This window comes from Sebastes umbrosus, chromosome 3, assembly GCF_015220745.1.
Source record: "Sebastes umbrosus isolate fSebUmb1 chromosome 3, fSebUmb1.pri, whole genome shotgun sequence".
In the NCBI taxonomy this organism is placed as follows: Eukaryota; Metazoa; Chordata; class Actinopteri; order Perciformes; family Sebastidae; genus Sebastes; species Sebastes umbrosus.
In genome coordinates, this window is record NC_051271.1 from 29204229 (window position 1) to 29220238 (window position 16010).

The 16010-nt window shown below is 40.8% G+C and overlaps 1 protein-coding gene across 1 annotated transcript; it reads left to right on the forward strand.

Moving 5' to 3' along the window:
* The first annotated feature begins 12317 nt into the window (after positions 1-12317).
* Positions 12318-15766, forward strand: lbx1b (ladybird homeobox 1b). The gene is made up of 2 exons (XM_037762886.1): positions 12318-12972; positions 14341-15766. The coding sequence occupies exons 1-2, from the start codon at positions 12642-12644 to the stop codon at positions 14838-14840; spliced, it is 831 nt and encodes a 276-aa protein (XP_037618814.1). The 5' UTR covers positions 12318-12641; the 3' UTR covers positions 14841-15766.
* Positions 15767-16010: the final 244 nt, after the last annotated feature.

A 16010-nucleotide genomic window follows, 5' to 3' on the forward strand; every position in this document is an offset into this window, starting at 1 on the left:
CCAATTCAAATTATCATCCTGGGTCCCTATCCAAGGTTGACATGAGCCTTGAGCTTTGGTGCGACTAAATTATACTCCGCTCCCTGTTAGCCACCCCCATTCTCTCTCTGTCTTTCTCTCTCTCTCTCTCTGACACACACACACACACACACACACACACACAGACTCCCAGTTCCCCCATCTTTCTCCCCTGTATACCTCTCGCTCAGTGCAGCCCAGGTGCTGATACAAGCAGAAATCCTCCACGCCCCATCGCTCCCAGAACACATACGCACTTGCAGACACACACACAAACACACATACAAAGTAAGCACACACAAATACACTCACACACACACTTCCATTCACTACACCTCTTCAGAAAAGCCGAGGGGAGGCAGCATTCGTCTCCTCTCTATTTGCTGTGTTAGCATGGACGCGATATGAAACACGGGAACACTGTAGTTTTTCTGTTGAGGGACGATGCTGCTGCATGCCGGCTCGAGTGTTCGTGTGTGTGTGTGTGTGTGTGCGTGCGTGTGTGTGTGTGTGTGTGTGGTGGGAGGGAGAAAATAAGAGATTATCACTGTGATGCATTGGTGGCTGTAGTCTTAAGTCACCCAAGGTTGTGGCCCTTCTCTCTCAATGAGGATGTAGTGGCCAATAACGGCGCTTTGTCAGTCCAAAGACAGAGAGAGTTGAAGGAGACAGAGGAGAAAAGACAAGTAGAGGAAGAGTGAAAAGTAGTAAACAAGAGAAAGGAGGGCAAAAGAGGAAGAGGAGGAGTGGATTGAGTCTGCTATTGTCTCTGCTTCATCAATATCCTCTTATATAAATGTCAGCTGTACCATTTCCCTCATCACTGTTTCACCACCCCACTGGCTTTATCCTCTGGTACAAGGGGAGGGACATCACTCTCTCTCGTCTCTCTTTATCGTTTTTCTCCCTCCCCACTCCCTAAATCGCTTTACTCTTTCCCCCCTTTTTTCCCCTCTTTTCCTCTCCGCCGTGTTCCTTTCCCTCCTTTCTCTCTCTCCCTCTCCATGTGCCCTCTCTCTTTATCATTCTTTATCTCTCCCTCCCTCCCTCCCTCCTGTCTCTTTGCCTCTCATGGCGATGCGTCACTAGCCTGCCCCCATGAAACAAGTCAATTTTCTGCCAGCTCGGCGGATGAATAAATCTCCCTGGCTCTGCTCAGAGCGATGGGGATATTTATCTAAGTGGAGTGTGTCCTCCTCGGCTCAACGCCACCGACTTCTCGTCTAAGGCCCCCACTCTTTTTTTTTCATACAGGAGGAGGAGATGGAGAAAGCAAAAAGGAGGGATGTGAGGGGTAGAAGAAAAGCACAGGAGAAAGGGGGGAGAAAGAGGTGGAAGTGAGGACAGAAACGAAGAGATCACGGCGAGGAGGAGAGAATTAGGAGGTGAAAAATCTGAAAAAGGTGGATGGAGGGGGAAATAGAGGAGCCGCCTCGAACAAAGCCTATAAAGCAGCAGCGCGGCGGAGAAGTGAGGCAGGGGCATTAGTCGAGCCTGCTCGGGTTTAAACGGCAGGAACAGGCACAGATCTGGATGAATGGCAGCCCTCTTCCTTCAGGCCACACTCATCTGTTGGGGAGAAAGAGAGAGAGAGAGAGAGAAGCAGGTTATTGAGCTCGCCTGTGAAAAAATACTGCACGGTGAGACGAAGAAGAGGACACAAAAAAAGAGGAAGAGAATACATGAGTGTGAGATTCATAATCATGATTGATAGATGATATTTTCCCCTCCATAATAATAAAAAAAGAGTGAGGGTGCGTGGCAGGCAGCAGCAGTAGAGAGCAGACGCTGTGTTGCACTGATTAGCAGGATAATCAGCACAAGGTGAATTCGTCTGGGCTCGACTCATACCTCTTAAATTTTTAATGCAATGTTGCATTTTGCAGTGTAACAAGTCTGAAGATTTAAAAAGCTTTGGGCAGCAGCGGGGGTATTTGCAGGAAGGAGGGGGGTCATGCTTGCTACTTGCCACAGCATTAAAGCAAAGTAAATAGCTGTTGTGTCTCATTATCATTCATTTTTAAAGGGGACTGTTAGTATAATGAATGCCTGTGCTATCTTCTCCGGGTCCTCCTCCTCCTTCAATATTAAGAAGAGTAATACTATCTTTCACGCTAGATAAAGTGCAAGCGAATATTTCCTTCGCAATTAAAATGGTCAATTTTGCTTATGCACAACGGGCACCATATAACACCAAGTTTTGGACTTAATTACGCACAATAACAGTGTGATATATTGGGTATATGGTTCTTTGCTGGGAGAGCATGATACAAAACAAGACGCTTTTAATAAACTCATAAAGACAAGCCGCGGCCCCGTGGAGCATATAATGTGCGAGTGTGCGTGGGAGTGTGCGGTCTTTAATTTGTTTGCACACAAAGATGAGCACCAGCATCTACAGTCACACGCACGATAAGTCACAAAAAGGGATTTTTGGATTGTGAAACAAGCTCTCAGTTCTGCATGTTCCTATGTCATTTTAAAAATATATATATATAGTTTAGTGTCACTTTAAAACAAACCACTTTGAATTGTTGTGTAACCAACCAACACGGACATGCTTTTCAATTATATCAGGGTTAAAGGTTGAGAACCCGCCTCACCCTTCTTGCCTGCAGGTTTTCTGTTGTTTATGTTCTTACCGATGGTTATTACCATCAACACCTTTATGGAGGACGCCATCAAACCCTTTTTAAATTGGTTGTTAAATTAGTGCTGATTCTGTTGAATCTTTCATGGCAAATGCTGAATTATCATTTCACACAAATCAGATTTTTTTTTTTCAAATTATGTAAGTATATTTCCCCTTAATTATGTAAAGGGTCGGTTCATCCAAATTACAAAAAGACAAACATATTTTCTTGTTTATTTCTAGGGGAATCTCACCATTCAGATCGTTTTATTTGTCCAGATTTTGAAATGTATGGGAGATATTGCTCTTAAATTTCGGCCTCCAAACAGATAAAGCAAAGGCGTGTGGAATTTAGTTTATTGTGCTTAAAGCATTGGAAATTACTTTGAACATTTTCAGCAGCAATGTGTCTTTCCAGAAACAATTTCTCAGTTGTTCCATAGATCTCAATGTGAACAGTTTTCATTGGCACTACTTTGGACCAAAGAAATAGTCCCTATGAAAACTGCTGACAGTTTGCTTAGTTGATTTATTCAGAGTGTTTCTTGAAATGAACATTGGTATTTTTTAGGGCTGTCAAAGTTAACGCATAATAACGCATTAACGAAAATTTGTTTTAATGCCACTAATTTCTGTAACGCATTAACGCAATTTGCGATTTTGAGGTTGTAGTGGGCTCAGTTTTAAAGCTAGAGTGAAGATACTGGTATCATATGAAACTAAAAAACCTAAAGAATCCATTGGTACCAAACATGTCATACCAGCTTGTCAGGAAGAATGCTAGAAACGAAATAACACTTCAAATGTGCAAAATTTTGGCGAGGAAAAACTGGCATGGTCATTTACAAATGGGTCCCCAAATGTTTGTTATGCTAAATGCAGAACCTGTGAGAGTTTCTGGATAATATTTGTCATTGTTTTGTATAATAATAAATATATACATACGTTTGCCCACTCCCAATTTGTGATAATCCCGATTAACTATGGACAATCGTGCGATTAATCGCGATTAAATATTTTAAGCGGTTGACAGCCCTACTATTTTAATGTTTTTTTTTAATACAATTTTCCCATACTGTGATCATCACAATTAAAGTTCTATTCACCTCCATTTTATTGGACATCTCAAAACCTGGACAAATAAAACTCAACTATCTGCATGCAAACTATCCGCCACTAGCTTTAAGTGAGAAAATATGTTGTTGTTTTTTTTTAATTTGGGTGAACTAACCCTTTAAGTCTTTAATGCATTAAAGTGAAATTAAATGATTTATTATCAGACAGGCACAAGCAGGCAGCACATATGTTTCTGGCACATTTCAAATGGCCCGTGTTTAAGAAGGCGCTATATGTTGCCACGTGTGATATTTATATGTTGTCACTGCATTAGCATGATGAATGCAGACACTTTTCATTAGAGACAAATGAAAGCTATTCTGACACAATTATGGCAAAAACAATAAGAGCGCTGTGTGAGCCACTCCATGATTGATAATACTGCAGGGGGGTGGTTCGGTGGTGTTGGGCTTAACCAGGCTCTCCCTGAGGGGTTTTCCCTTGGCATTAGTCAGACAAATCCCTTTGTCAACCTCTCCCCTTGCCATTTTTATTCATAAGCATTTGGCCCTAAGAAAGACATCAAACCAAGAATACAACGAGGGGTCAACTTCGTCTTTGCGCAATGTTAACCTCTGCATTGATGAAGCTAATTCACATTTCCTCAGTCCAGCCTACGGGGGTTCAGGAGAGGAGTGGGAGGAGGAGCAGAGGGAGGCAGCAGGGTGTGTGTGTGTGTGTGTGTGTGTGTATAAATGCATGCATGTGTGTGTGTGTGTGTGCATCTCTGTGTGTCAGCGGCCACTTTGTAGTGAGTCTTCCTCTTGACCCGGGCCCCTCCACATGGGGTTTGCATTGATAGCGTTCGCTGAAAGGAGGGGAAAGTGAATGTTGTCCGAGCTCATTGGAATGACAATGGGGGCATATGGTTGTGTGTGTGTTGGGGTATGGTCATGGCAGCCACCATATTCCTCTGTGCAGGGTTGCCAGGTGCTTCATGAACGGACCCACTGAGAGTCGACAAATCATACACAAATGCAACAGACTGGCTCGTGGCTCTTCTGCCCACCGGGGGGGTTTCTCCGTATAGCTGTCTGTCTCTTTTTCTTTTTTTCCCTCTGCGTTCTCCTCTCTATCGCTGATCGAAAATGATACAACAAACCATAACAACCTAACAATTAAAACACTTGAGAGGACTGTCAAGCAGAGTCACCATTCATTATCTGTTTATCCTCCTAATCACTACTTTGAACACACTGTTAAAAAAGAACGCCCCACAGAGAACAAGAGAATAAAGATAACCTGATGTAGTAGCATCCCCTCCCACACAAAGCCACTTCTTCTGTCATGAATAGTCAGCTCCACCCTAATGACTATTCAATACAGTCTGCAGGCTGCAGATGAACGGCCAATCCACAGCAGCATCTGCTGCGGGCCTAACTCGCCAGACGCCAACCTTGTAAGAGGGCCATTGCAGGCTAATTGAAAGACAGAGGCCATCTCTCAAAGACGATGTTTGTGTGTGTGTGTTGGGAGGGCCGACCTGACAGAAAGAAGAGTGAGAGGAAGAAAAGAAAAGAGAGGAGAAATAATTGACAAAGGATGGAGAGAATGAAGAAGAGGGAGTGAGGAGGAGAAAGGGAGACATTCCTCTCCTCACAGAGAGAACAGCTGACCTGTCAGCGTTTGTTCCCATGCGGCCATATTGGAAAAGCCCCTGTGGGCATTGAATTAGCACAACCCAAACCCACTTCATGTAATTAGAGTGGCCTGGTGGTCTTATCTTATTTTAAGTACATGTTTCAGCTGCGATTTGGTTAAAAAAGCAGACATACCTCCGCACGGTTGATAATCCGAGATGATTAAAGCTCGAGCTGATGAGATATCACAACACAGTCTCACTGCAGTTCGTGAAATAGTCACGAAATTTAATCTATTTGATCCGTGTACATAGACACGAATTTACCTTTTTTTTCGCGACGCTCAGCACGACTTTCAACAACATATTTTTTGTGCTTTTTCCTATGAATGTCCAGCAGCATGTGAGGCATGTGTCAGTTTCTGCTTCAGTCTTTTCATGATAAAACTACTTAGTTTGGTTTAGGAAAATATCAACTTGTTTAGGTTTAGGCAACAAAACTACTTAGTTAGGTTCAAGAAAAGATCGCGGTTTGGGTTAAAATAACTCTGGACTCCGTAAGTTAGGTATGGAAGTTGCGTGACAAATAAATCAACTTTGACTTCGGGGAACACCGGTCTCCTGGGCGAAAGTCCTGTGTCTTTTTACCCACATTTGCTGCTCTTTATACTTTCCGGTTCACAATTACGCGGATAACATACGAGTTGATTCTGGGCCGGCTCTAGCCACTTTGGTGCCCTAGACGAAATTCATATTTGGAGCCCCCGGCGCCACTCTAGGGTCAGGGTTCTGGAGGGTTGAACCGTACATCACAATAGTTTTAAGAGAAAAATTCAGATTTTTATTTTCATAAATAGCTGTATTTATTATAATATAAATAAACAATTGGTCCCTGATATTGTTGGCTTAAAAGTGTTTAGTTAGTTTCACTACAATTTACACTTTTATTAACAAGTAAGCAGATGAAAAAGTCTGAGAAAGAGAGTCACAGGGGTGAAATATTTATTATTTTATTTATTTATTTATTTGTGCATTTGTTAACTCAATGCACAAAATGAGGAAGGGCGCTCACCGGCATTTATTTTTTAAATTATTATATATATAAACTTTTTTTTTTTTTTTTTTAAGAGGGCGGCCAGTCCCCCCCAGAAGGTGGCGCCCTAGACGACTGCCTATGTGGCCTATGTCTTAAGCCGGCCCTGAGTTGATTTTGTGCTGACCATCACAAAAAAATTTAAATTAGTGTCTATGTACACAAATCAATACATTGAATTTCGTGACTATTTCACAAACTGCAGTGCGACTGGGCTGGATATCTCGGATGGATAACAGGTTAGAAAATTAGATAGAATAGAAAAAAGCGGTTAACTGCAGCCTGCAATAAACAGTAAGTAATAAAATCCAGTTTGATCTACATACGAGTGATCAACAGAAATGCAGCTGGTGTTTACACTTCTGAATGTGACAAATTGGCTTTTCTGTTGTTTTTCACCTCAAGGTCTCTTTATCCTCTTTGCATTTAAAAAAAACAAACTGAAAAACCAGCCTCCACAAACTAAAGGATTGCTGTCATAATTCTCCCCAGTTCTCCTCTGGCAGTTTTTATTACTAAAGGCGGTGAATAATTTTTTCCACCCTGGCCATCCCAAATAACACAATCCTTCAGCATCACTGCTTACTGTGTTTTATGGCCAAGCGTAGAGGAGAAAGGAAGAACATTCAAATGAAGCACTATCTAGTGCCGCGCTATGACATTCATATAGTGCAGAGGAGGGATTCATCAGCAGCCGGCGAATGTAGAGAAGCAAAGGGGGGAACTGTTCACTGAGAGCACGCGGAAGTGACTCCTGAACAGATTGTGAAAGGATGAGTAAAGACGAGGTGATGAGATGGGTTTAATGGTCGAAATTGGCGTGGCGCGGACTCGTATCCGATGATGGCCACATATGTGCCGTTTCAAAGTGTGCTTTCTGTAAATTAGGAATTGCTTATGTTCAGGCTGCGCCAACAACAAGTGTACATGCAGGCCCCAAACCACACCAGTATGATCAGGGGCGTGCAGCCAGTCTGTTACTGGCTGGCAGAGGAGTGTGATGGGGGCAACTGCTCCACCAGGTAAGACATGGATCTCATGGGGTTCAGGTTCAGGTTTTATTGTCATCATGAGGAGAAAAACAATGTTGGCATCCTCTTAGCATTAAAACATTTGGTGTCAAACTATTTATTGAGTGACTGGTTCCTTATGGAGTCCACAGCAGTGAGAATATTCTGCATTACTTCAGCCAGAGAGCCATGAAAAGGTTCCTTTAAGGAGAGAGTAACTCTGCATTATACACTCCCCATGGGGTAACCTCAGCACTTCTTGTATTTCTTGGGAGACTGTGCACCTGTTCTTGCTTTTCTTTGCAAAGGGGATCATGACATGACATGTTAATTTATTGACTCCATTTTTATGTTTCTTTTTATTTATTTGTGCAGGTTGTTTGGGGAGGTGGGAAGCATTGAGCTAGCTTTTTATTTATTTATTTTTTTTACAATCAAACCTCATGAAAGACAAAACATTATGTTTAGTTCTGTGTGAGAGGCAGAGTGGAGGTGATCTTTCATTATTAAAGGGTGAGTTCGCCCAAATAAAAGATTAATATATTGTTGAGTGGCGAAAAGAATCTAAGTACATTTACTCAAGTAGTTTATGTATTTTCTTCTGCTTTTTATCTACTCTATATTTCTACATTTTATTTCAGAGAGAATTATTGCACTTCTTACGCTAGCTACTCTGCAGATTACGACTTTATAAACACAACATATACATATACAACTCCACCTCGAAGGCTGTTGCCATTTTAATGCAGTACTTGAGCACGTTTACCTTTATAATACTAACATTATATTAGTGAAGTAACATTTCTGAATGCAAGACGTTTACTTGTAATGGAGTATTTTTTTTTGCATTATGGTATTTATACTCTTAGTTAGGATCTGAATACTTCTATTTTCACACCTATAAAGGTATGCATATATTTTTGGGTTTATTAAGGTTGGCTTTCTGCTTCTTACTCAATACAATGGAGGCGAATGACATTTTGTTTGTGGTGCTCAAAATATAGAAAAATTACATTTAAAATAAACAGCAACATCCAAAAACAAAGTCCCACACCCTGATCTTTAACTCTGAGCGTTTTTTACTGTGACTATTTCTTTGGTAGAAAATTGCTCCAGAATAACAGGGAGATGTATTTGCCAAAGAACTATTAAACCGTGCATCTATGTTTAAGCTAATTGAAGCAAAAAGTTATGTTTTACCTCTAATAAAGCGAGCAAAGTAACAATTATAAGATGATGATGATGAATGCGTGCAAAAGTAGCACAAGAAGAAATAAAATCAACGAACTGACTCAATGATATCATTAAATATCTTGAGTTAGACATTAGCCACCAGAAGCTACTGGTCATACCAGACCAAGTGAGGCTGTAGCAGTAAAACCCCCCGGGGTGTATTACACTGAGCAGGGGTGTGTTTTATTGCTTATGAGTCCAACTTTTCATTTGTAAGAAGAAGAATGTGTTATTTCTTCTTTCAAAAAGTATAAAAGTATTTTTTTGTTGCATTTAATTCCTGTTGGGCATCATTATTTAGTCATTATTGTATTGTATATGTCGTTTGTGTTCCAAACCATGTAATTATGGTCTTGAGTCGATACAAATCTGGATCTAAATCTGAGGTCTCCGAGGTGAATATTTGGGCACATAAAACCGCGATTGCACGGTTAGATACCACCAGAGGTTAAAGAAGAGAATTATTTATTATATGATTTGGTTGAACTAACCCTTTAACAAGACCCTTGTGGAAGCCACAGCAAAGAGCCTCCAGACCCTGGAGATTTCAGTTTGCTGGTCCACGTGTATCACAGCGATAACGGTGCCGCTTATGATCCGGCAGCTCTGGCACTGCACTGCGAGGCAGGAGAAGCCGGGGCCGTCAGGGATTTGTCAGAGGCCTGTTATTACATCTCTAGTCACATAAAATATGGCTGCCTCTCCAGAGATCCCACTGCGAGATAAATCCACTCTCCTCCAACCAGGCCGGCCCTCGCGATGAAACCGTCCAATGGTGTGCCTCAGCCAGTGACCTCTGGTAATGACGTGTGATTTATACAGTTACATGTTTTAAACTGAGAGACCTCATCCGAGCCAGCCTATCTCTCTCTCTGTGTGCATCTACAGTATATCTGGTGTCATGTGAGATAACAGGCAGGCCTTTTGGAAGAGGGGGACACATGACACCCATCTTTGGGGTCTCACAAAATGGCTACAATGTGGATAGTTTCCCCCGCAGCTGTCTAATCGCAGTCTAAGCCTGCAGTGAATGCTGCGTCTCCTCCTGCCATGAGGTCACTAACACATATTGCAGGGTGGCACTTTAAGCTAACAGACCGCAGTGTGGAAGGCCTAAATCAACACCTGGTTGGGAATAAAAAGGGGGCTTGTGTCCTGTAAATAGATTTAAGTGGCCGATTACAGGAGTGTTCTACACTAACACTACTGGATTATGATTAACCAGAGCTTTTTATTACAAATCCATCAACGCACACCTAAAAGCTTACAAAATAAAATGAACTAGACACCAGAAGTGTATGAGTGAGTATCAGAAAGAGTCATTTTGCAGACAGTCAGTGATGTGGTCTGTACCGTCCCCTGCACAGTCTAGTAGCTTTAGAGATTAAGTTCTGTGGCTAAAGGAGAGCTGAGAGGCCGGCCATGTCGTTGACCTTGGCAAGCCAGACACAGAGATGATGACACGCCACGACAAATATCTGTCTTTAATAAACAGGCGCTGAACACCAGGATCCAACATTGATCAGCTGGCGGGAAACTCATTTGATGTAAAGTGACAAAATGTGAACATTTTTACAGTGTATGTTCCCACAAAGCATCAACCTGTGTGACATTTAATGCATTTTATAGTTTGGTTATTTAAAGAATAATATAATATTATAATGTCAATGCTCTTTCATTTGTTATTTTAATTTTATAATGCTTTATGTGTGTGTAACACATTGCCTATTTGTTAGATTCAGTCAGGTAGGCTACAGCACCACTGTTTTAATACTAAGTGTTTTTTTGATCATGAGTTTTTTTTTTCATTCAGATTAATTTTGTTCAATTAAATTTGTTCAACCTTATTAATTAGTATTAATACAAATTTAAAATGATTAATTTTATAAACATCTAAATAAGTTTGAGTCTGACTTATATTGGCATGCCATGTATTATTATTATTATTTTTGTTATATTTTTCTTTTTATATTTAAACCCTGTTGTCTTTTTTTTAATGGTTTTGGGAAACTCCTGGCAAATGTTAGAGACACGTGTTCAAAAGTTGGCTATGCTTCAACACAACATCCAAAGGACAGTTATCTCTGAAATCAGATCTCTCTCTCTCTCCCCCCCACCTGCAGCAGATATAAACTGCCTGACTTTATAACCTGATAAAGTTCAACTGGACACATAACTTCAGAAGCCCTTTGCACACTGACAGCCAAAGATATCTTTCTAAATACATATGATATAAGTCTATAATAATAATAATAATAATAATAATAAAATGTCTCTACATGTCTTTTTCTATTGTTTTCAGTCCTGTCTCTTCACTGTAAGAATTTGCACCCTGTGTATAATGGTACAGTTTAAGTAGCATGGACAAGAATTGGCTGATTAAATGTTGAATTAATGGTTTAATAAAATAATATATAGTAGTAGAATAATATGAGAAACATTTAAATAACTCACTGGGCTATATACAAATATTTAAATTCGATCATGCATTTATCCTATATCATCATCACCCTCCTCATCATCATCATCATCATCATCATCATCATCACTCTGTTGATGTTTTATTTTTACGTGAAGCTAATCGTTGCAATATTGACTTAAATCATCCTGAACAAGACATTCATTATTAATGTAAATAAATATAATATACTACAATAACAGCATCAACTACAACAAACAATGTGCAAATAAAAATGATAATAATAATAATAATAGTAATAATAGCATTAATAATGGTGATATATTGTTAGTAGGCTTGTCTTACAATTTCCATTTTCTACAGTAAAATTATCGGCATTTTTTTTATATAAAGATTGAATAAAAAATTAAATGAAAAACTACCATTGTCTTTCTTTTGATCGACATTTAATTTTTATTTTAGTTAGTTTTTTGGGGGGGGTTTTCTTGGGGTAAAAAAAAATCATATTTTCTTTTTCCTGCTGCGTAAATTGGTTTTCTTATGCAAATAGCCTGTCGCCGATTCTTCCGACCAGCAACCAAAATAAACTCATCATGTCAAACCTGGAGGACGCGGGGAAAATTTGAGAAAGGAGATGAAATATTTCTCTCTCGGATGATATAAAAGGAGCCCTTTCCTCTGAGTTATGGCCCGGATTAGGCGTCGCTGAGAGGGATGCATGCTGCTCCTTCTCTCTCCAGCCCCAGAGGAGGTATCATCATCAGAGCTGATATATGGCCCAGCTCTACATTACCTTTACAAAACAAAGGATCATCCAGCAAAATATCCGTCTGACTACTAACACAACACCTGAGTCAACTTGTCTTTTTTGGGCGACATCCGTATAATCCAAAATAAAAGCTTAGAAAACTGCTGCTGAACTATAAAACCAAACTTTTACGCATAAAACCACTTAAATAGGCTGTGATCTCTCTCCTCCCTATCTTTCTCCCTCTCTCTCTCTCTGCTTCCCCTCATTTACCCCATATATACCTACTATTCTGGTATCTCACCACACGACTAAATTAGACCAAAGATGATAAGAGCACAAAGCATTATAATAATAAGGCTCCTCCTCCTTCCAGCCTTCCATGCGTCCTAATTAATGGGACACCCCCAGTCGCAAAAAGCCCCGCACTGACTGGACTGCAACATAGTCAAAGAGAGTGAAAAGGGAAGAGGGCGAAAGTGCCACTGGAGATAATTGATTACCTACCAATCAATGAGAACTTGTTAGTAATCGTCAACTCTTTTTGGACCTCGCCATTTTCAAGGAGGCATCTCACTCCTGCGGACTTGCTGCTCCAGAGGAATCCACACTTTGTGAAGAGACATCCTAATTTTGGAATAAGATTTTTCTTTTTCTTCATTCATTTTTGTTCACCTCCCACAACTGTTATGTGACTTTTTTTTTCTCCCCCTTCGATAGCATCGCTCGTTTTTTTTTTTTAAACCTGCTGACTATATTTCAACGAAGTCCCTTTTTTTTTACAAACTCTCCAATGATGACATCCAAAGAAGTGGCCAAATGTGATGCTGCAGTGGAGAACAGGAGGCGAAGTCCTCTGGACCACTTGCCGCCTCCCGCCAACTCCAACAAGCCGCTGACACCCTTCAGCATCGAGGACATCCTCAACAAACCGTCTGTGAAACGAAGTTACACGATCTGCGGCACCGCTCATCTCATCTCGTCCTCTGAGAAGCACCGTCCCTCCAGCATCCCTCTGTCCAGCCGGGCGCTGCTCAACCAGACCTCTCCGCTCTGCGCGCTGGAGGAGCTGGCCAGCAAGACCTTCAAGGGGCTGGAAGTCAGCGTGTTACAGGCTGCCGAAGGTAAATCTACATCTCCATCCTCCACAAAATACACTTCAAATACATCTTTTTTTCGAATTTAATATTAGGTGTTTTCTCTGTTTTTTTTCTTATTCAATGGCCTTGCACAAAATAGAAAATAAGCATTTATTTTGCACCAAAAACATGAATTAAATGTGTTTAATAACCAGATCAAAAATGTTTCACAAACGCATATTTTTCCTCTTAAAATGTCCCATCGAAAACAAAGGGCGTGTTAATTTTCTTGGGCTGCATGGGCTGGACGAAAAATAAATCGCCACCGCTTTTCTTTTTAATATTAGTGTCTCTCGTGTGTGTCTGCATGGTGCTCAATATTTCCCAGTGGTGTCTGTGTAATATTCTTGTAATTACCTGTTCCCACAAGAGCTAAAGGCTTTTACTGTTTCACATATAGGATCACTTTCTTTCATTGTTATTTTTTTTTTGCATTGGGGTCACTTTTACGCACACACTGCAGCGGTGCAGAGGAGAAAGCCATGTGCACCTGCAGGATCCACGTCTGTGTGATATTCTGAGCTAAAGGCTTTACTGTTTCATATATAGGATTACTTTCATTGTTATTTTTTTTTTGCATTGGGGTCACTTTTACGCACAACACTGCAGCATGCAGAGGAAGAAACCATGCACCTGCAAGGAATCACGTCTATGTAATATTATTGTAATTACCTGTTCCCAGAAGAGCTAAAGGCTTTACTGTTTCACATATAGGATCACTTACGATACAATTTTATTGTCAGTTTGCACTGAAATTCATTTTGCATCCTTAGTACACATACAATAGACATACTGTTACCATAGACAGACAGACAAGTAAGACCCATCAGACAAAAAAACAAAACACATCACCATTATTCATACATAACCCATTACAAACTTTCATTGTTATGTTTTTTTTCTTTGCGTTTTGGGGTCACTTTTACGCACACACTGCAGATATGCAGAGGAGGAAACCATGTGCACCTGCAGGATTCACATCTGTGTAATATTCTTGTAATTACCTGTTCCCACAAGAGCTAAAGGGCTTTACTGTTTCACATATAGGATCACTTTCATTGTTATTTTTTGGGGTCACTTTTGCTTGCACACTGCAGCGGTGCAGAGGAATCAAGTGTATATACTGTTGTGTGAGAATAGCTGCCAAAGCCAAATTGGGGTTTAAACTCAGACCGTATTATCTGCTTAAAGTGGGTTGTTGTTCCTTTTCATAAAACAGTTTGCACTTCATGCTCAAGGAATTTAAAGGTGATATCACGTCTTTACTGTTGGTATATATGCCAGCTTTAGGCCATCATCATTTTCCTGCAGGATCCACCAGTTCTCACTGGGCCTCTGTCTCTCTCCTCACAGGCCGAGACGGGATGACTCTGTTCGGCACGAGAAGCACCCCGAAGAAGCGTCGGAAGTCCCGGACGGCGTTCACCAATCACCAGATCTACGAGCTGGAGAAGCGCTTCCTGTACCAGAAGTACCTGTCCCCGGCAGATCGGGACCAGATCGCTCAGCAGCTGGGACTGACGAACGCGCAGGTCATCACGTGGTTTCAGAACCGCAGGGCCAAGCTAAAACGGGACCTGGAGGAGATGAAGGCCGACGTGGAGTCGGCCAAGGCCGTCGGACAGGTGCCCTTGGACAAACTCGCCAAGCTGGCGGACCTGGAGAAATGCGCCAACGGCACGCTGGGACACCCGCGAGGAGACTCTCCGTCCATACGGGCCGGCGGCGGCAAGCAGCAAGAGCTCGAGCTCGCTCACAAACTGCGGAACTCGCCGCTGTCTCCGTTCTCAGACCACACAACTAGTAAAGAGTGCTCGGAGGACGAGGACGTGGAGATTGATGTGGATGACTGATGGAGCAGCAGCGTGGGGGGCTGCATGGCTGGATGAGAAACACACAAGAAAAGACGATTTAAAAAAAAAAAAAGACTTGTAACTTACTGCTTATATTGTATACCATATCTCTCAGAAACATGTACCAAAATGTAATGATCTTTTATATCGGCACAGATAGACCTATTCATAGTGAAGCATGAACACAGAACAAGAAATATGCAGTGGTATTTTACAATGTATTCATTATAGCGAACTGTTACTTCTTGCAATCAAAGCAATATGGTCTATAATGACATGAGTAACTTATTATTTTTTTACACTATAGGCCAACACACACACACACACACTATACACACACACACACACACCTGTTCCATCGCTTTTCCTATAAGGCCTATAACCTCACACACACCACAATGAAAGTGCTCCAATTTTTTCATATTTTTGCATGTAAATGCATGATTTGATTTGTGATCATTACCTATTTATTTTTACTTTATTATTGTTATTATTTTTTTAATTTAATTGTTTTGCTGTTTTTCTGTGAGCCAACTCGCCATGTGTCACTGCCGGCTCTTCTTCCTCTCCTCCTGCTCCTCATCATCTGTCTGGACCCCCTTGACTTCAGTTCATATTTTGGCGTCCCGATGCTGCAGTGCATGATGATGATGATGATGATGATGATGATGATGATGATGATCGGAAAAGGCAAACTCGGACATTTATGCGTTTTATGGGAATGCTCACGCGACGGCGAGAAAACAAAAAGTGAATATATTGCGGTGATTTTGACAAGCTCTAGGCTACTTTTTAGATTTATTGTTTGGATACAATAGATTTACAGTTATAAATTTGTTATGTTTTGTACACCTGTAAGTGCCTTTCTAAAATCAGGACATTATTTGAAAAACCAATGCACAGACTGTAATGTATATAGGCTACTATGGGAATAAAATGGCTTTTCTGAATATATCTTTTATGTTGTAATTCTTGAATTATATATTGAGTTTTTTTTTTATTATTATTATTACGGATATAATAGCCTGGGCTTTTTTTTTTCTTTCTAAAAAAAAAAATCATTTTAGAAACACGCTCTCCTTTGCCAAATCTGGGCGTGTAAAGCTCCCATCAAAAGCGGCCTATTTAGAGTTATTATTCTCAACTATTTTGTCCCCTTTGTGTCCCTTT

Coding starts and splice junctions, on each gene's coding strand:
- lbx1b (XM_037762886.1), top strand. CDS start 12,642: ATGATGACATCCAAAGAAGTGGCCAAATGTGATGCTGCAGTGGAGAAC. Junction 12,973..14,340: donor CGTGTTACAGGCTGCCGAAG/GTAAATCTACAT, acceptor CTCTCCTCACAG/GCCGAGACGGGATGACTCTG.